Raw genomic sequence first — 22,559 nt, forward strand, 5'->3', positions numbered from 1 at the left:
TGAAAAAATGTCGAAAGATCGTGTACCTTGGCCATCATCGATTTCTTCCTATGAAACACCCCTAAGAAAGAAAGGCAAGCATTTTAAAGGTAAGACAGACCACCTGACCAAGCCGGGCAATCGAACTGGTGAGGATGTACTCAATATGGTCAAGGATGTGAAAGTAGTATTTGGAAAGGCACATGGCAGCGAACCTGTTCCGAACGATGCCAATGGCCACGCACCCATGTGGAAGAAGAAGTCTATATTTTGGGAGCTACCCTATTAGCAAGTCCTAGAGGTCCATAGAGCGATCGACGTGATGCACCTGACGAAGAATCTTTGTGTGAACCTGCTAGGCTTCATGGGTGTGTATGGAAAACCTAAGGACACACTTGAAGCACGACAGGACATGCGGTGTTTGAAAGAACGAGACAACCTGCATCCAGAGAAGACAGATGATGGACGCCATTACTTAAGTTCTACCAGCTACACTCTTAGCAAAGAAGAGAAGGAAAGCATGTTTGAATGCCTAGCAAGCATCAAGGTACCATCTAGATTCTTCTCAAATATAAAGGGTATAATAAATGTGCCAGAGAAGAAATTCCTAAACTTAAAGTCCCATGACTGCCACGTGCTCATGATGCAATTGCTTCCAGTTGCATTAAGAGGAATTCTACCTCCAAATGTACGTCTAGCCACCATGAAGCTATGTATATTCCTCAATGCAATTTCTCAGAAGGCAATTGATCCAATGGATCTAGCTAAACTACAGAATGATGTGGTTCAATGTCTTATCAGCTTTGAGTTGGTGTTCCCTCCTTCCTTCTTTAATATCATGACACGCCTCCTAGTTCACCTGGTTAAGGAGATTAGCATTCTCGGTCCTGTGTTCCTGCACAACATGTTCCCCTTTGAGAGGTTCATGAGAGTCCTAAAAAAATATGTTCACAACCGTGCTCGGCCAGAAGGAAGCATCGCCAAGGGCTATAGAACAGAGGAGGTCATTGAGTTTTGTGTTGATTTTATTCCCGACCTTGACCCGATTGGTGTTTCTGAATCGCGACATGAGGGGAGACTAAGTGGAAAGGGGACACTAGGGAAGAAACCATATATTGGTACATAGGACAATTATTTTAATAAAGCACACTACACAGTTCTGCAAAACTCCTCCTTGGTGGATCCGTATATCGAGACACATAAAGAGTTGCTCCGATCCGAGTTTCCAAGGAAGTCTGAAGCTTGGATTACGCGTTAGCACATGGAAACTTTCAGCGACTGGTTGCGAAAAAAATGTCAGGGTGATGAGAGTATTGATGAGCAATTGTATTTATTGGCTAGACAGCCATCATGGCATATCCTCACATACAAAGGGTACGAGATAAATGTGAATACATTTTACACAGTAGCCTAAGATAAAAGGAGCACCAACCAAAATAGTGGTATCCACATAGATGCCACCGACCCTAATGGAAATAAGCAAACATATTATGGCCGCATAGAGGAGATATGGGAACTAAACTATGCACCTACTTTTAAGGTATCTTTGTTCAAGTGCCAATGGGTAAAGGCGACTGGAGGCGGGATAGCAGTCGACAACCAGTATGGAATGACAACCGTGGACCTCAATAATATTGGGTATAGAGACGAACCATTCGTCCTTGCCAAGGATGTAAATCAGATGTTCTATGTCAAAGACATGTCTACAAAATCGAAGAGAGGGAAAAACAACAACGACCCAATTAATGAGCCAAAGCTCCACATAGTTCTTCTAGGGAAAAGAAACATCGTTGGAATTGAAGACAAGTCAGACATATCAGAAGATTATGAAAATGATGACCGAATTCCACCATTCATAATGAACAAAGACCCAAGCATCCAGCTAAATGATGAGGATACTCCATGGTTACGGCGCGATCATAACCAATGGATATACGTTAAGAAGAAGTTCACTACTGTGCCCGCTTGATATATATAGTGATGTTTAATAGTGTGTATTAGATGTATTATGTAATAATTATGAATTCAGAGATGTTTATTAGGTGTTTCCTTTTTTCTATGTTCAGATTAAATTTGTGTTTGATGGTGGGATTTCCATGTCGCACAAAGCAAAATGCAAAAGCAATGCATCTGATGTGAAAAAATTAGTGAAAAAATTGTTTTAGTCTCGGCTTGATATGATGATGTATTAGACCTGTTATGTAATAATTGTGACTTTAGATTTTTTTGTCGTGTTTTCATATTTTCTACGGTTTAAATAAATTTTCTGCTTGACGGTGGATTTCTTGTGGAGAATGTGTGATGAAAAACCAAATGATCAACGTTAATAAGATGTGAAAACTAATTTCTTGTCGAAAAGCAATAGTTTTCATGATTTTAATCAAGTAGTATATTTTTGCATGGTGCAAATTATAATTATTATTTACACTATGTTAAATATTTATACAGTAAAACAAAAGAGTTTAGGTTACAAATTTTTGTTGTATATAATAATGCAAAACCAAGTTCAGGAATTTTTTTTATATTTTTTTGGATAATATTTTATTTATTAGGCAATTAATAACTCTCTGCATATTTATATAAAAGAAATATATAAAAAAAGGAAAAACTTCTGGAAATTGGTAGAAAGCCAACTGCAGCCCACCTTTACTCCCGAGTGGATCAATCACCCGGGACTAAAGGTGGGCTATGTTTTCGCGGCCCGCCAAAAAATAACTTTAGTCCCGGGTCATGGCTACACCCGAGACTAAAGGTCAGACCTTTAGTCCTAGTTCTAACCATCACCCGGGACTAAAAAACCTTTAGTCCTGGTTCTAACCATCACCCGGGACTAAAGGTCCCCTTTATAAACCACGCCCTTCTCCCTTCTCTAGTTCTCTTCCTCTCTGTCTCCGCCGCCCGATCGATCTAGGCCCGGCCGCGCCACCATCGCCATGCTTCACTTCGATCTTTGCCGCCGTCCCCACACCGTTTGCCGCGCCTTCTTCTCCAACCGGATCCAGTAGCCGCCAAGCCACGTCGTCGCCTCATCTTCTCCACCAGATCCGATCCAGCAGCACCGCCGCCCCTAGGCGACCACCCTAGCCTCGCCTCATCACGCGCGCTTCTTCTCTAGCCGACCAACGCACACCTCGCTCGTCCCTGGCCCGCGCACCTCGCTCGTCCTCGCTGGAGCGCGTGTCCTCCTCGTCCTCACCGGAGCGCGTGTTGTCCTCATCCCCCGGCGCCCCACCGCCGCCTCGCTCGTCCTCATCCACACCGAAGAGCGCACGCGCCCCCGAGCCGACGCACCGTCGAGGACGAGGAGCCCTAGAGCCATCAATTGGGTCTGTGTTTTGCTCGTTTCGATTTCTTGCGGCTTGACATCAATTGGGTCTGTGTTTGGAAGACGACGACTAGGGCTCATTTGATCTCTTGTATGTGCCTGTCAGTAGCATGAATCATGAATGAACCATCAAACAAGGCAACCTAAACGACGCTCAGCGCTGGTAAAACCCTATCAGATCGGATCGACAAGCGGTGGCTTACGTGATCTTAGAAGATGTGTGAGGTCATGAGAGCGTGTGTTTTTTCTCAATTTTGTTTGCTTCATAAACTGCCGGATTACCCAGTCTCTGTCAAACCTGACAGAACACGATCCAGGACGACGCTGGTAAAATCTGATAGGATGCCTATTGGCATAGCATGACACAGCTAGCTAATCGCACTGGCCAGTGCATTTTAGGATGCTGCGATAATTTTTTGGATAACAAAGTGCGAATCTACTATATTCAAGGTAGAAAATTTTGTTCCGACGAAAAACAAAATTTCTAGGAAACCCATAAAGTTTTTTTTTTCTAAGAGAAAGAACCTAAAGAATTTCAATATTTACTTACTTGTTCGGCCATGAGAACAACGAGAGAACTACTCCCTCCGTTTTGCTCTTTTCTTTGAGCAACTCCTCCGTTTTGCTATGATTGTTAGGTCATCACGAGATGCTTTTCACATTGTCCATTTAGAATTTCATTTAAAAAATGCAGTTATTCTAATATTTTGACTCATTTTCCCCAAAATTATCTTGATAGAACAAAGACATACATGACGACGTTCGTTTAATTGTGTCTCACCCCTGTGAAAAAATTAGGGTAGAATCTACTCCCTATATTTCAAATTACAATACAGTTTGATTTTTCTAGATGCGTGAATTTTGTTATGTACTTAAATATACAATATGTCTACAATGTATGTCGAAAAGCAAAACATCTTATAATTTGGAATGGAGGGAGTAGTTGACACTCTGACCCTATGATTCGCTGGATGGCCCTATGATTTGATTTCTGAAAGGCTCTATCAGAAACTAAAAGTTTTCAAATCAGAAAGCACGTACAAGTTGTGTACAACTAGTACTGTCCAAATTAAAAGGGAGATTATACTTGATAATTAATAACAAATACGACTTCAATCAATCAATCAATGCAATTGTAGCCTAGAGCTAAAATAATCCTGATCCTTGTTAAACATACCCTTTCTTCTATATAAGATTCAAACATGTGCCACACAAGCTACAGCTACGTGGTACGGTACTATGCACAATGCATTCATAGTTTCCAAGAGACCCTTTCTAAATTTGTTATACATATATATTAGAGTTATAAATTTGTATTGTTATTATATATATATATTTGTTATACATATTAGAGAGTTTTAAATTTATATTGTTATATATATAAATTTGTTATATATATATCACTTGCCAATAAATATTTCTAGAAAATAAAAAATCAAAGTTATGCTTTGGAGACTTGAATTTTGAGTGTAGTTATTTAATTAATTTTAAGCACATGACTCGATCCATTTTATAGATATATGGTTTTTATTTTTTTATAGATATATCTAGTGGTGTAAAAGCTAGATAGCTGCCCCGAGAGACAACATGGATGAAGAAATGATGGATATTAGTAACACCGGCACTCAATTTGCCAATGGTGACTAGCAGGATGTAGATGACGGGAGTCAATACCTGGCTCTTGAAAATAACCACCGAGAGACAACATGGATGAAGAAATGATGGATATTAGTAACACCGGCACTCAATTTGCCAATGGTGACTAGCAGGATGTAGATGACGGGAGTCAATACCTGGCTCTTGAAAATAACCAAGAAAATATTGTGTAAGAAAATACTGGCGAGGTATATATATTTATATATATATATATATAAATATTATATATATATATATATATTTGAATATCTATCATCTATTATATGTATACATGATATTTATTTATTCTTTTTTTATACGTAGCCCTCTGGATCGACGACCACAACGGCGAAAAGCAAAAATATTTGAGGTCCGAAAAAGTCATTGGAGGGGCGCTATATAATATCGGAATTTAATATCGAGACAGGCGAACCACTTGGTCCACATGCAAGGAAATTCGTGCAACACTGTGGGTACCTTGTAAGGGACAGACTTCCGATCAGTACCTGTGAATAGAAGCAAAAGATCAACGGAGCCTCATGTTAGTTTTGTCTCTGATCTTGATAAGAATTTAATTTGGGATTATATCCTTCAACATTTCACGTTGCAAGCGGACGATTATGATGATATCAACGATGATGAATTGAAGGAGCTAGTTTGAAAGTGGGCTATGAAGAAGATGGCCACATAATTTTAGACTTGGAAGAAATCCCTATACACGAAATACATCAAAAAGAACCTAACGCCCAATTTCAATACTAGTGGCCCGCTCATGAAGTTGAGGCCCTACTAGAATGATTTTGTACAGTACAAGACATCGGAAGAGGGTGAGGAACGGGTGAGAAGGAACCAAGAGAATGCCCGACAGAAGATATACCACCATGGCATGGGATCAGGTGGCTACGCGACTGCCATTCCCAAGTGGAAAAAAATGGAAGCGGACATTCTTGCCAAGGGTATCACACCAGAATCACTCAATTGGCCCAAACGCGTGAAGAATTAGTTTTTCGCTCATAGGGGAAGACTGGACCTAGAGACCGGGAAGCTGGTTCATGGCCTAAAACTCGAAAGAGCAACACAAAGATTTTCTTATGCTCTACAAGCTAAAGCTATTGGTGCGTTCAGACCTAATAGAGAGATGGATGAACTGACGTATGCCATCGGGACTGCTGAACACAGTGGTCGAACGAGAGGTTTAGGACGGAATATTTCTTGGGAGCATGGTTTTCCTAACGATAGAGATACCTACAGAAGCTGGCAGAGAAGGAAGGATGAGGAAGCAGCATGGATCAGCAGGTTGGAGGAATATGTTCGTGAGTCACGGGAGGCGTTGCTTCAAGCACAGGAGCGCAAAAAAGACATGCAAGCTAGAATGCAGGGCGAAATCATAAAGCAAGTGCAAATAACAATGAGTGCCCAAAGGTAGGCATCAGATTCAGGAATCAACATTAATATTAGCCCCCATAATCAGTTGAAAAGCAGCTGCGCTTCCACGGAGTTGCCAAATCAAGATGACGCAATACTACGTTTCCCCGTGGATGACATCACTGCACCGTTTACATCATGTGAGCTATATATTCCAAAAGGGAATACCACAACCATGGTGGCTCTCGGTGTTTTTTCTCCTCCAGATCCTACCAAGACACCTAGAATCTATAGGGCAATAATAACACATGGATATGTTAGCGTCTCAGTGGATAGAGTTAACAAAGATTTTAGTGATCTAGCTCTTGACATTCTAGGAGGTGATGGGGAGAAGACTCTAGGAGAAGCAGAGAAGACATTCATACTATAGCGCAAGTGCTACATTATTATTCCCGGGGTCTCTAGTCCACCGCCGCTTCCTCAGCTGCCAGACGATAGATGCGGACAAAAGTGAATGAAATAATTTTTTTTTACTAATTTTCTATTGACATGTATGATTAATAATAATAATTTCTTATACATAATTATTCTTTTTTGTACTCACACAGCAGGGCCTCCGCCAACCTAAGTCTAATTATTCAATCTCTAGATCATCATAGTGCTCCGGACAATCAGGTGGCAACGCCGCCACCGCTGCCACCTCCAAGGAGGTCTCTAACGCCTCCAAGAAAGTCTCCAATGCCTCCAAAGAGGTCTCCAACGGCTGCCCCGCCTCCCTTGATGACCAAGAAGCAGCCAGCTCCTAAGAGGTCCGCCCCGCAAACGAAGCTGTTGGCCCACCAGCTGGCAAAGAAGAAAGCCTCCTCTAATCCAGTTATTCCCTAAAAACTGTCATACGAGAAAAGTGAAAAGGAATTAAATGCTTGTCGATATTTCATCACCGATAGCCTGCCACGGGGGTACCCGGGGCAGTTTGTTCGGGCTTCAGCATATGTAGAACTCGACGATTAACGCAAGAGACAGTCGATCTATCCTAGTTCGGGCCCTCAACCGTGATCGAGTAATAGCCCTACGTCCAGTCAGCGTTAGTCTTTGCGTTGGATTGATTGTAAAGTGTTGTGTTGCGTTGTTCGTCCTCTCTCTAGGAACTCCGCCCTCCTTTATATAGTCAGGAGGCCAGAGTCCTAGTCGGTTTACAATGAGATTCCTAGTAGGATTACAGAATAATACTACCACTAAGTTTACAGGGAAAGAAATCCTAGTTAGACTAGATCTTCTCCCTTCTTTATGGGGTATCCGGTGGGTCCCGTATCGATAATGCTGTAGTATAAAAAAAAATGTGAATAGTTTCTTCGAAAAAGTAAGAAAGCAACGAGAAGCGAGGGAGAACCCGGAGAAACCGTACTTCTACCTACCTCCAGATCTTCTAAGAAAGAAGGTGGACCAGAAAAAGTGAGAATCTCAAAGACCCTGTCAAAATCGGACTCTCTCACCAAGTCATTTGAGGTGGTGCAGAAAAAGACTAAAGTAAAAAAAGGTGTTGCACAACTCGGACAACAATCGCAACAATCAGTAGATGGAGATTAGATGGAAACTACTTGGCCTTTTTCAAGTAGTTTCAGTAGTCTGCAGTTGCCCCGGACTGACGGACTGAGTTGCAAGTGGTCTAAGTGTCAGAACACAACATGCAAGAAGTTTAATAGGAAAATGGAGTAACTCTGGCTGACAATTTAAGATTAAATTATGTTTCCTTTTAACAACATTGTTTCGGTTTCTATTACAATTCTATAGATTAGTTGGCACATAGGACGACAATTTATATTACTGGCTTTGTATACCAATGAGCAAAGTCAACCGCAATAAAACATATTCTCATCAATGCAATTGCTGCTGCTGCTACAATTCAACATTCATTTGAAGCTTCACCACAAGAATCAAATATGGCATGGACACCTCTCTGGTCTCCACCTTCTGTCTAACACTGTAATTATTGGCATGGATGAAGCCGCCATATTCAGAATTCAGCCATTCACAAATCACCAACGATGCTTCTACTCTGTTGCTGGTTCACTGCATTTTCCAGTAACCATCCCAATCTCAGGCAAATACAATTTGCCAATCTTCTTATCAGAAAAACACATGTCTTGCTTTCTGGAAAAATATTACATCCGAACATGATATAACATTTGCCAATCTTCTTATCAGAAAAAACAGCTGTCAATCAAACTCCATCTTAAGCTATACATGTTTTCTCATAAACGTTTGCAGTAATCAGAAAACCATGTACCATAAAACTTATTGGACTATCATGAAAATGTTTAACAGGATACACACATAACGGGCTATCTCAGGTTTCACAAGCTAATGTTTGCTCACCTTATCTACTACCTAAGCACAAAGATATGTAAATATTTCAATCATCTTCCTCCTCGATTGCATTCAGCTCTGACATGAAATGGTAAGAATCTGTATCAACCATATGATCATCGCAGAAGAATGGCCTAGAAGGCATTTGCAGGCCATCAGTGCCACACTCAAGCATGTCTATAACTTCACTCATGGTCGGACGATCCTGCGGCTTCATCTGAATGCACCGTAGCCCAACAATGCACAGCTTCCTCTCCAACTCATGCATGTCCGCCACAACAGATATCTCACCAACTTCTTGTGCGGCTAGACGGTCATAAACCCAAGCAGGGTAGTATGCTCGACTTGAGTTGGCTGCATTTTGGTCTGCATTCCTTCGCCCTCCAGCCATCTCCAACAGTAGCATACCAAAGCTATAAACATCAGATTTGCTTGATATGGCACCAAAGCTACGAGATACCATTTCAGGAGCTATGTACCCAATAGTTCCCCGCATGGCGCTCGCTGGCACAAAGCTCTTGTCTCTCGGGTACAACTTGGCGAGGCCAAAGTCTGCAACTTTTGGAACAAAATTGCTATCAAGAAGAATGTTGTGTGGCTTGATGTCAAAGTGAAGGATCTGCATATCACAACCCAGATGCAAATAGTTGATTCCCCTTGCAATGCCCAAAGCAATTTCATTAAGCTTATCCCAAGAGAAACTTCTCTCTGCTGAGAATATGTACTTGTCAAGAGAACCATTGGGCATGTACTCATAGACCAGTGCCCTCCTCATTTCCTCTGCACAGAAGCCCACAAGACGAACCACGTTGACGTGGTGGATCCTACCGATGGTGGAGACCTCGCTGATGAACTCATCCCCGTTGCAGTTGGAGCCTCCCAGCATCTTGATGGCTACATGCACATCGCCTAGGAGTAGCACACCCTTGTATACGGATCCATATCCTCCTTGACCTAGCTTGTCTCTAAAATGGTTAGTGATTGCAGTGATGTCCGTGTAGGCAAACCTAATCGGACCAAGCATTTGTTGCATCTGGAGGAACTTCTCGACTGCATCAATCGTTATCCTTGTTTTCCAGTACTTGTAGGCAAGGAATGTGAATACTGCCAGTGCTGGGAGTACAAGCCTGCATAATACTACATAAAAAAGTTGAAACAAATATAAGGTTAGACAACATAAGCAGGTTAATGAAAACGGTAGCTAATATGATTAGAAAGAAGTCGGCCCACCCCACGTACCAAAATATAACTTGGCCACACTTATAGTAGACACTATGGCTATCACAACCCTCTGGAACATATGATTTGGGGTATAGTATGAGCATACACATTGTACGAAATATGATTCACTCCAGAAGAAAGCACGGGTCCAATTCAGGATGCTTGTGCCAAATAATTGCTCATGGAAGTAGCTGCAAGACACCGTTATAAAGAAAGGAATTAAAGAAGGAAGCATACAGTTTTGGATAACTATATGATATATATTACAATGGAAACGGGACAACAAGATATATCGGCTCACCTGGTTGAATCATTTCGGCATGTTTCGAATATCCAAGAAGCATTCTGGCCTGGATAATAATAATCCAGAGGAAATCGAACAGAAAATCCCTTCCTTACATATTCTATGATATTTGTATAAGTGGCATTCTCTAACGGGTACTCAAACGGGTACTCCTTACGCTAGCTACCTCTATCAACAAAGGGGATCATGGCCAAGTATCCACAAGAAGGTTCAAGAGAGCTGACTAGGCAACCACTTGAATCATAACTAACTATGACATAAACAAAGGAATTGTTCGCACTCAGGCAATTGACGGGCTTGTACCTGCTACTATTTGTTATTGACTTTGAACAATTAATGAAGCATGCCCAATTATCGGTATAAACAGTGCCCAAATCAGAATGGGAATGCAAACCACTTGTCCAGTACGATCCCTCATTAGTGTAAGGAAGCTGATCCCAGCGAGGAAGAGGGCAGCTGCTGTGCATATCCAAGTTGGCGTCCACTACCCAGAAGGTCGAATCAGTATAGTTGATGCTGGTGACAAAATATGTCCCCGTGTTGATGCGAATTGTGGATTTGCCGTGGATACAGACCAGCTCGTATGCTTTTACACCGCACTCAGGTGGATCGCCTGGCCTACGGAAAGGGTAGGATATGTTGTGAAGATCACCACATGAGAAAGGAGGACACTGACCTTGGCCCCCAGCATCTGTAGCCCGAACTGCAGCCACAGAATAAAGACAAGTAAAGCTTGCCAGATCGCAGAAGGATGAAGAAATGCTGCACACGAGTTCGCCATGAGAGATTTTAGATGCAGGAATGCTAGATATGATGTTAATTGGTTATGGACAGGCTGAGAAGGACGCTTAGTTATTTGATTGAGAACAGCAGGCCTGACATGACTGGGATGCGTTTTTGACTTGGACCAGATACTCTCCAAGTCAAATAACATGCATCACCGCACTTTTTGACTGGTGGTCTTCTTTCCACGAGAAAACAGTGGGCTGTATGGAAACTTGGAATTTCTCCTCAGCCATACAATTGTCTTTACTAATTTAACTGCACAGACTTATTTAAAAACTTCCACGTCTTCCTCTTTTTCTCAGTTACTATTGATATGGAAGCTTGAGTGGATTTCTTATCATAGCTCTGCTGCTGTGTTCGCCATGTCTGTTCAGCAAACATGGTCCAGAGATCAGGTATCCTTTCATATCGAGAACGATAATAATGTGGATGACCAGACGATGATGACAATTTTCTGATAAAAAAAAAGAAAATCTAAATGGCAAAGAATCTGACACGCCAGAGCATGAAACTAGCAAAGCCCTGGTTCGCCCACCAGCTGTGATCTGCAGTCACGGAAATAAAGTCAAGAAAAAGCTTTAGTTAGTTATTTAAGCACAGCAGGCCCGGCATGATTTGAGATGTCTTTTGACTTGGACAAAACTTCTTTCTTTCCAAGTCTTCAACAAAGACAGGACTGAGCAGCGTTGACTCTAAGTCAACTTGAGCACACGGAAGTTTCATGGAAACTTAGAGCATCTTATTTGCTTCCACCTCCTCAACCTCTTCTTCCTTCTCTCAGTTACTACAGTTATGAGTTTGAGTTGGACGTCCTCCACTCCACATCGACATAACCACTACTCCACAACTTCCTCCGATCCTCTTCCGCATGCTCTTGTTTCATAGCTCTGCTGAAAAAAGAAACAAACAAAAAGAGAGAGATGACTGAATTTCATGTAATAGCCCTGCTGTTGTGTCTTCTCATAGATGGAGTGTACATGGTTTGGGCTGATGTCGACTTCTTCAGCAACTGCCCACCATCTCGGTGCAGCAAACATGGTCCGGAGATCAGGTACCCTTTCCGGCTCGAATCCAGCAATACCTCATCATTATGCGGAGCACCGTGTATGAAGCTAGGATGCTCCGGCGACGACACCATTCTGGCTCTCCCAGCAGCCGTTATCCAGTACAAAGTGACCGCCATAGACTACAAGAGTGGTACCCTCACGATCGCCCCGCGTGTGGAAGACTCGTCTTCCTCCTGCAAGCAGAAGCTCATGTCCGCGTCCCTACCTCGCAGCATTATCAAATGTGAGGACCAGGACCTCTGCTCACTGCTATGCGGTCATGGATATGCAACGATAGTAAGCTGCTTAAGAGAGTTCACACCAAGTAATCTTGCTGCTAGTTACATCTTTGGCCCGATCTCGTGCCTTAGCAGCACGTCCCAGTTCTCCTATTTGGTGGATGGTTCTGCATCCATGTCTGTGCTTCCATTAGATTGCAAGGTTGTGCCTGATACCTACTTTCTGATGATGGACACTCACAATGACGATTCAACATTCAAGGAGCAAGCAGAAACAATACTGAATTTCTCAGGGTCGAGAACGATCGATTGGTATTATTATAATAGAAGTGTTGATGGCAGTGGCATCCTAAACTGCACACTGTGTGAACAAGGTGGGCAACCCTGTGGGTTCAGACCAGACAGGAATCAAACCTTCTGCATGAATCACGGTATTATCTCTAATTGGACAAAACCATACAGCCACATGGTTCAATCTTTTTTTTTTCTTTTTTTTAAGGAGCACCACATAGTCCTATCGTTTCTTACATTACAACTCCTTACATTATTCATTTACGTCTATTCAAATGCTACTATGCAATTCTTTGATGTTTCGTAGATAATTGTCAGCTTATTTTACAGAGTAGTACTGCAGCTCATTTGTTGGGGAGCCTCACCCAAGCAAACTAATGCCAACCAATCTAATCAAAATCACAAAAGAGATAAATTATAAACATGCACTTGATATACAAGTAGTCAGACCCATTTTTACAAGCATTTTAACACCCTAACCCTTCACTACATGTAGTACGTTGGGCACTACTGCCAAAAATACCCATATAACGATGTTTCAAATAATTAATTAATGGAAGGGGGAAAAAAGGAATTAAATTGGTAAAGCAGAATGTAAAATAAATACAGAACACACTTGTAACTATGTGATAATTATGACAATGCAGTTTCAAAATTAGATGACTAGAATAGAGGATAATGGCAATTCACATGATCGCCTCATCTTCCCTTGCACTGCCCATAAGCTCAAGAAGTGCGGAAGGTTTTTCGGACCGGGAGCACTTCAGTGCAGCCCAACAGATTTTACACTAAAATTTTGACACCATAGCTAAATGGTGGTAAGCTACGGTGAGGACCATACCCAAAGACCAAAAACGCACTTGTAACACTTGGTGGAACGTCTGGAAAGAGTGAAACATAAGAATTTTTAACAATGAGCTCCAAACGGAGCAACAGGTTACTAATAAAGTCTGAGAGGATTTAGCATTGAGAAGGATAGCATTTGCTTGGACTTTGTGAAGGCCTTACCATTTCTGCTTCTTGGCACTCTATCTCTTCCCTTGTGTACTGGCAGGCTGGGGAGCCTATCAGGTGCCCCTTTGACACTCTTGTAATTAACTCTATTTGCTTTCTTCATAATTGAAAGGCAGAGCTCCTATCATTGCTTTCATATACAATTGGTGCCAAAAACTTTTACATGCAAAATTTACTGTACTATTGTTGAGCATTTTCATAAGGATAAAAAAAATGCATAACTGAGATAAAATAAAAGCAAAGCAACACCTCCAATACAACATATACTATTGAAATTACCAGATAAATGGAATTTATCTAGGCTGGGAGTTCAGAACACATGTTACTTGGCAACTGAGCTAGGATTGTTTGGGTCTACCACCTTTGCTTTATCATCTTGACATTGAGATTATATATTTGCATCATCCAAGATCCTAGCAGACATCCTTCCTTGTCCGTATGCTAGAGCAGCAGTAGTAGTCTAGTAGAGGCTAGAACCAAAATAGCTGCAAATTTCAATGATGTGTGCTCCTGAAAAAGGGAGATGAATTTGAAGGGGTAATTTGTCTGAAGAAAGAAAATTAACAGAAACACTTGAGAAAACAAATTGATGTGTAATACTGCTGAAAGTGAATGCAACGAAAGCACAAAGTGGTATGCTAGCAAGATAATAACTGCCTACAAGGTGGGCAATGGAAGGGATAATAGCAGAAAAGAACAAACACTGCATAAAGCAAATGAATAAAGAACCAATGTGAAATTGGTTGTCTGTAGCAAACCAGGTAGTTCTGAAGAGAGATTGCATGCTGGATGCAGCTTACAGTTGGCTGGGGCAAAACGGTACAACCTGGTTAATCACCAGAGATGGCACCACAAACTTGCCTCTGACATTTGCATTCTCTCTTAAGGAACCTTGCTTGTGATCAAACATGCTTAGAAACATGTAAGGAGCATTACTCTTTTACATTATATCCATGCAAATACAGTATGTTGATTCTTAAAAAAACAGAACTTTTATTGTACACGCTGTACGCGGGGTCACATCATGCAGCTAATTGTACTAAAATATTGGATCTTACCTTTTCTTTCTCAACAAATCATCATTTCATACTAAACCATCGATAGAGACTTATTTTTCTTGTTTGCTGTTCGCAGGTTCACATGTCAAGGTAATTGCAGGTACTGCTGCTAATCAAACATTCCTTTTATCCAAAATAAAAAGGGATATTCATTACACACAAATTCTTATCTTTCTCAACTATGGCTCTTAACATTATCCCAGAACCATTAACAACACCAAGTGGTGCCTTCCTATCGAGACACAGTTAATGATTTCCTGTTCTCTGCTTGCCAGCTACATCATCGGTTGCCACAATAGTGGTTCTTCTGTCGATTGTGGCCACTGGACTCTATCTTTCACTTAAGACAAGATATAATGAGGAGATACACTTGAAGGTCGAAATGTTTCTCAAGACATATGGCACATCAAAACCCACAAGGTACAGTTTCTCTGAAGTTAAGAAGATAACAAGGCGATTTAAGGAAAAAGTGGGCCAGGGTGGATTTGGGAGTGTATACAAAGGCAAGCTACCAAATGGAGTGCCTGTGGCAGTCAAAATGCTAGAGAACTCTACAGGAGAGGGAGAAGAATTCATTAATGAAGTTGCAACCATAGGACTAATCCACCATGCAAATATTGTGTGTCTCCTGGGTTTTTTCTCTGAAGGAACAAGGCGTGCCCTTATTTATGAATACATGCCTAATGAGTCACTGGAAAAATATATATTCTCACGTGATTCTAGTATTTCCCAGGAACTACTAGTGCCAAAGAAAATGATAGATATTGCTTTAGGTATTGCTCGAGGAATGGAATACCTACATCAAGGATGCAATAAACGCATCCTCCACTTTGACATCAAACCTCACAACATATTGCTAGACTTTAACTTCAATCCAAAGATCTCAGACTTTGGCCTAGCAAAACTGTGTGCAAGAGATCAAAGCATCGTTACCTTGACAGCAGCAAGAGGTACTATGGGATATATTGCACCAGAGTTATACTCTCGGAATTTTGGTGGGGTATCCTACAAGTCGGATGTTTACAGTTTTGGCATGCTGGTGTTAGAAATGGTAAGTGGAAGGAGGAACTCAGACCCAAGCGTTGATAGCCTAAATGAACTTTACCTCCCAGAGTGGATCTTTGAGAGAGTAATCACTGGGCAGGACTTGGTACTTTCTAGGGAAATGACTGGAGGAGAGAAAGAAAAGGTGAGACAGCTAGCCATGGTGGCCCTATGGTGCATTCAGTGGAACCCAAAAAATCGACCCTCAATGACAAAAGTGGTGAACATGTTAACAGGGAGGTTGGAGAATCTGCAGATGCCCCCAAAGCCTTTCGTCTAATCTGAATTCTGAAAGTCATCCAGTGTCATAAAAAATATATTGGAGAATACATTGTCATTATGTACTGAATATTCGAGACAAACTTAGCTCCTGCTGTGTTGTAGAGTAGTCCATAGTGCCTGCATGAAAATGTATTTGAGTTTTTCCACCGTATCTGTATCTGATGAATTAATAGTAACTTGTCGGCTTGTCACCATGTAGTGCTACTTATCTGCAACGCATCAAATTTAAAGTGGACTTGGCTTGTGTGTAATAGTTTAAAGAGTCCTGTTGCTTCAATTCCTAATGATCTTGCCATGATTTAGTTCCATCCTATTCTGCCCTTTCTGTAGTACATATTCTTTTTCCAACTCAATGAGACAAAAAATCAAAATAAGTTGAGATAAAAATTCAAAATAAGCTGGACAAAAATTCCTAATGATCTACGATGCTAATGGATGGGTCATGGGTGGGCATGGGTCTGAGCACATCTATTACTTGAGATTTTGCAAAGCAATAACAAGACAAAAGGAAAAAGGTAATAGTAACTCGTTACCTTTGCCATTGCCATGGAGGATTCTGGATCTCGAATCACTAAGCTGCCGCTAGCGTCCGTTGCAGGAGCAAAGAGACCGGTGAGCGAGCCAGGGCATCACGGTGTAGAATGACATGGAGGCGACAAAGGCGCAACAGCGCAAGAAGTACATGAAATTTCCTATTGAAAGCTTGGTGAGTTTCAGCATTGGTTGACTGCATGATGAGCACCAGTCGGTGGGTAGAACATGTGGGTATTGGGGCTCCCGTTCTACCAAAGTGGATTGGGCTTGGCCGCTTGGGCTAAAAATGAGCCAGCCCAGTAACAAAGAAAGATCCAGTCCTTGCAGAGCACATCAAAGATTGCAGGTGTGCCGGCCGAAGAATTCAGACTGGTTAGAAAATCTGACAACGGATTTGCATTTGCCTACCAAAGAATCTGAGTTGTATTTGCTAGGTTTGTGTCCATACATACACTACATAGAAAAATTAACAGCAGTGCCACCAATAATTAATTAACTCAGTCTTATTGTTGGTGGACTGAAATTTTGCATTGTCATCATTCTGTCCGATGTGATTCCTCGTAACAATCAGTCGTTTTTATTTAGTGGTACAGTTCTTCCAATTACAAGTGGAATGGAGACTTTTGCCCAGGTAATCACGGTATTTTTTTCATTAGACAAAGACTTCTATCGAAAGCTTATAACATAGTACTGGAGTTTATGGCTTCTCACAATGAAGCAAAACGGCACCAACCTTGTGGACTCGACTCCTACCTCAACCAGATTAAAAGAAAGTCTCCTTAAAAGCAATCTCTAGTCCTCTACGAAGCACACCCATCCACCGCCGTGGAAACAAAGTAGAGTAACTAACATCTCAAAAGGGACCACAGCTAACTGTCCCAACACCGTTAGGATCCTATCCACCTGTTTGATTCCTTCTCCTTGAGCGCCACCTTCCACTATCACCTTCTCCCACCAGCTTGTTATCCACCATCTTGTTTCTAGTTTTCCACTAACGCCCATAAAACTCCTGCCCAGCAGAACAAGCAAGTGCCCGGACTGACAGACTGAGTTGCAGCAGAACTCGAACATAACATGCATGAATAGGAAAATGAAGTAACTCTGGCTGACCATTTAAGATCTAATCATGTATCCTTTTAGTAACATTGCTTCTATTTATATTATATTTCTGTGGATCTAGTTGGTACGAGGACGACAATTTACTGGCTCAGACCAACATTGATCGAAGTCAACCGCAAAAAGATACATTCAAGCTTTACCATAAGAATCAAATATGGCTTGGACACATCTCCGGTCTCCATGGCATGGATGAAGCTGTCATGTTTATAATTCAGCCATGCACCAACAGTGCTCCTACACTGTGTTGCTGGTTCACAGTGCATTTTCCAGTATCCATCCCAATCTCAGGCAAATACATTTGCAGTATTAGCAGTCCAGAAACGCATGTCTTGGCATCTTGCTTTCAGGAAAATTATTATATCCCAGCATAACTATAACAGTTGTCAATCTCCATCTTAAGTTATACATGTTTTCTCACAAACATTTTCAGGGATCAGAAAACTGTGTACCATAAAACTGATTGGACATCATGAAAATGATTAACACACATAACAGCCTATTTCAGGTTTCACAAGTTAATGCTCTGCTCACCTTATCTACTACCTGAGCACAGATATGTAAACAATTCAATCATCTTCCTACTCAATTGCATTGAGCTCTGAGGAGAAATGGTGGGAATCTGTATCGACAATATGATCATCGTAGAAGAATGGCCTAGAAGGCATATGGAGGCCATCAGTGCCACACTCAAGCATCTCTATAACCTCACTCATCATTGGACGATCTTGCGGCTTCATCTGAATGCACCGTAGCCCAACAATGCACAGTTTCCTTTCCAACTCATGCATGCCGGACACAATAGATATCTCACCAAATTCTTGTGTGGCTAGACGATCATAGACCCAGGCCGGGTAGTATGCTTGACTTGAGTTGGCTGCATTTTGGTCTGCGTTCCTTCGCCCTCCTGCCATCTCTAGCAGTAGCATACCAAAGCTATAAAAATCGGATTTGATTGATATGGCACCAAAGCTACGAGATACCATTTCAGGAGCTATGTACCCAATAGTTCCCCGCATGGCGCTCGCTGGCACAAAGCTCTTGTCTCTCGGGTACAACTTGGCGAGGCCAAAGTCGGCAACTTTTGGAACAAAATTGCTGTCAAGAAGGATGTTGTGTGGCTTGATGTCAAAGTGAAGGATCTGCATATCGCAACCCTGATGCAGGTAGTTGATTCCCCTTGCAATGCCCAAAGCAATCTTGTTGAGCTTATCCCAAGAGAAACTTCTTTCAGCGGAGAATATGTACTTGTCAAGAGAACCATTGGACATGTACCTCATAGACCAGTGCCCTCCATATTTCCTCTGAACAGAAGCCCACAAGACGAACCACGTTAACATGGTGGATCCTACTGATTGTGGAGACCTCGCTGATGAACTCATCCCCATTGCAGTTAGAGTTGCCCAGCATTTTGACGGCTACATGCACGTTTCTCGGGAGTAGGACACCCTTGTATACAGAGCCGTATCCTCCCTGACCCAACTTGTCTCTGAAATGGCTAGTGACCGCGGTGATGTCCGTGTAGGCAAACCTAGTAGGACCAAGCATTTGTTGCATCTGGAGAAACTTCTCTACTGCATCAATGGTTATCCTTGTTTTCCAATACTTGTGGGCAAGGAATATGAATACTACCAGTGCAAGGAGTACGAGCCTGCATAATACTACCCAAACAAGTTGCAAATATATATAAAGTTAGACAACATAAGTAGGTTACTAAAAACTGTAGCCAATGATGATTAGAAAGAGGTAGGCACACTCCACGTACCAAAATGTAACTTGGCCACGCTTATAGCAGATACTATGGCTATGACAACCCTCTGGAACATAGGATTTGGGGAATAGTAAGAGTATACACAATGTGCGAAATGTGATTCACTCTAGAAGAAAGCACTAGTCCATTTCAGGATGCTTGTGCTAGATAATTGGTCATGGAAGTAGCTGCAAGACACCGTTGTGAATAAAGGATTAAAGAAGGAAGCATACAGTTGTGGATAATTATCTGATAATAAATAAATTCCAAAGAAGCATGTCAGATAATCGGTTTCATACTCGATGCAGAGCACAGACTCACTTGGATGAGTTATTTCGGCATGTTTTGGGTATCCAAGAAGCATTGTGGCCTAAATAATCATCCCAAGGAAATCAAACAGAAAACCCCTTCGTTACCAATTTTATGATATCTTTATAACTGACATTCTCTAACTCTCGGTATGTGCTACCAAAGGGGATCATGGCCAAGTATCCACAAGAAGGTTCAAGAGAGCTGACATTACAACCATAGTAATCATCGTTAGTCATGACAGAAACAAAGGAATTGTTCGCACTCAGGCAATTAACGGGCTTGTACCAACTATTTTTCCCTACTTCTTGCGAACAATTAATAAAGCATGCCCAATAAGGGGCTTGAGTGACCAAATCAAAATGGAAAAGCAAACCGCTGTCCGTGTAAGACCCATCATAACCATAGTAAGGAAACTGATCCCAGTGAGGAAGAGGGCAACTACTGTGCATGTCCAAGTTGGCGTCCACAACCCAGAAGGACTGATCGGTATAGCTGATGTTACTCACAAAATATGTCCCCGTATTAATGCGAATGGTAGCCTTGCTGCTGCTACAGGCCAGCTCGTATGCTTGTACACCGGATTCAGGTGGGTCGCCTGGCCTACGGAAAGGGGATGAGATGTTGAGGAGATCACCACAGGAGAAATGAGGACACTGACCTTGGCCCCCAGAAACTGCAGCACGAACAGCAGTCACAGAAATAATGACAAGTAAAGCTTGCCAGGTAGCAGAAGGATGAAGAAATGCACATGGGTTCGCCATGAGAGATTTCTAGATGCAGGAATGCTAACTAGGAGTGTTGATATTGGACAAGCCGAGAACGGACGCGTTAGTTTTATTTAAGCGCTGCAGGCCTGGTATGATTTTTTATCAGCGTTGACTAAGTTTACTTGACCACAGAGGGAAGTTTCATGGAAACTTAGGCCATCTCTTATTTACTTCCACCTCCTCAACCTCTTCTTCCTTTTCCTTCTCTCAGTTACTATTGAAGTATTGATACAGAAGCATGAGTGGATTTCTTATCGTAGCTCTGCTGCTGTGTCTTCTCAAAGATGGAGCGTTGACTCAGCAGGAAGTTTCATGGAAACTTAGGCCATCTTCTTCCTTCTCTCAGTTACTATTGATACAGAAGCATGAATGGAGTTCTTATCATAGCTCTGCATTTGCTGCTGTGTCTTGTCCAAAAAAAAAGAGATGACTGAATTTCTTGTCATAGCCCTGCTGTTGTGTCTCCTCGTAGATGGAGTGTACGAGGCCACAGGGTGGGATGATGCGGACTTCTTCAGCAACTGCCCGCCATCTCGGTGCAGTGAACATGGTCCGGAGATCAGGTACCCTTTCAAGCTCGAATCCAGCAATACCTCGTCATTATGCGGAGCACCATGCATGAAGCTAGCATGCTATGGCGACGACACCATTCTGGTTTTCCCACCAGCCGTTATATCATATACAAAGTGACCGCCATAGATTACAAGAGTGGCGCCCTGACGATCGCCCCGCGTGTGGATGACTCGTCTCCCTCCTGCAAGCAGAAGCTCAAGTCCATGTCCCTACCTCGCAGCATTATCAAATGTGAGGACCCGTGTTCCTCACTGCTATGCCTTCTTTTTTTTTTTACACCTCTCATCTAGGTACAACTGTAGTATCTGTTCATGAACAGACACACACCAACATCACACACTCACACACACCGCACTCACACCACATATACACAAACAGATCCTACAACTACACCTAGATTCCACGATCACGTCCTTTGTTAGATCACCGGGTCCATGGATCCGTAGACGACGAGGTGCGTCACATTCCCTTTGTGGTTCCACGCGCGAGAGGCAACAGAATTATTTTAGGACTAACCCCGGTGAGGACACCAGGAAATCGCAGCCACTGGGGCTCGATCCCTGGCCGGCAAGGTCCCAACCACTGGACCTTGCTATGCCTTCTTGAATATGCAACGATAGCTAGCTGCTTAAAAGAGTTCACACCAAGTAATCTTGCTGCTAATTACATCTTTGGCCCGATCTCGTGCCTTAGCAGCACGTCCCAGTTCTCCTATTTGGTGGATGGTTCTGCATCCATGTCTATGCTTCCACTAGATTGCAAGGTTGTGCCTGATAGCCACTTTCCGATACGCACTCGCAATGACGGTTCAACGTTCCAGGATCAAGCCAAAACAATACTCGATTTCTCATGGTCGACAACAATCAGTTATTTGTAGAAAGCTGGGCACTACAACCAAAAATACCCATAAAATGATGCTTCAACTAATTAAGGGAAAAGGTTGACAAATTAGGAGCTAAATTGGTAAAGTCAAAGGTAAAATAAATACATAACACTATTGTTAAGAATTTCTATGTGATAATTATTGTAATGCAGTTTCAAATACAGATGATCACTTGATAGAGGATATGGCAATTCGCATCATCACCTTAATTTAAGCAATTGGTGACCAAAACTTTTACATGGAAAATTTACTGGACTACAACTGAGCATTTTCGTAAGGATCACAAAATACATAACTAAGACAAATTAAAAGCAAAGAAATTCCTACAATGTAACATATTTAGTTTAGAGATTACCAGATAAATGGAATTTATTTAGGCTGGGACTCAGAACACAAGTTACTTGAAGTTTCAAAAAAAACAAACACAAGTTACTCGGCAACTGAGCTAGGATTAAAGGTCTATCAGCTTTTCTTTACCATCTTGACATTGAGATTATTAAGATAGCATCATCCTAGGTCCTAGCAAGAAACCCTTCCTTGTCCGTATATGCTATAATAGCATTAGTAGAGCCTGCAACCAAAGTAGCTGCAAATGTCAATGATGTGTGCTCTTGAAAAAGGGAAATAAATTTGTAGCTCAATTTGTCTGAAGCAAGAAAATAGACGAA

At 41.9% G+C, this 22,559-nt stretch overlaps 1 protein-coding gene and 3 pseudogenes across 1 annotated transcript; 2 read left to right on the forward strand and 2 right to left on the reverse strand.

Moving 5' to 3' along the window:
• Nucleotides 1-8,595: 8,595 nt before the first annotated feature.
• LOC136456125 (rust resistance kinase Lr10-like) lies at nt 8,596-10,977 on the reverse strand (annotated as a pseudogene).
• A 549-nt stretch (nt 10,978-11,526) lies between these two features.
• Nucleotides 11,527-16,150, forward strand: LOC136456128 (rust resistance kinase Lr10-like). The gene is made up of 3 exons (XM_066455912.1): nt 11,527-12,698; nt 14,707-14,730; nt 14,906-16,150. The coding sequence occupies exons 1-3, from the start codon at nt 11,903-11,905 to the stop codon at nt 15,952-15,954; spliced, it is 1,869 nt and encodes a 622-aa protein (XP_066312009.1). The 5' UTR covers nt 11,527-11,902; the 3' UTR covers nt 15,955-16,150.
• A 2,025-nt stretch (nt 16,151-18,175) lies between these two features.
• On the reverse strand, nt 18,176-20,429 carry LOC136458365 (rust resistance kinase Lr10-like; annotated as a pseudogene).
• A 432-nt stretch (nt 20,430-20,861) lies between these two features.
• Nucleotides 20,862-21,885, forward strand: LOC136460688 (rust resistance kinase Lr10-like; annotated as a pseudogene).
• The last annotated feature ends 674 nt before the right edge of the window (nt 21,886-22,559 follow it).

This window comes from Miscanthus floridulus, chromosome 6 (assembly GCF_019320115.1).
Source record: "Miscanthus floridulus cultivar M001 chromosome 6, ASM1932011v1, whole genome shotgun sequence".
Lineage (NCBI taxonomy): Eukaryota > Viridiplantae > Streptophyta > Magnoliopsida > Poales > Poaceae > Miscanthus > Miscanthus floridulus.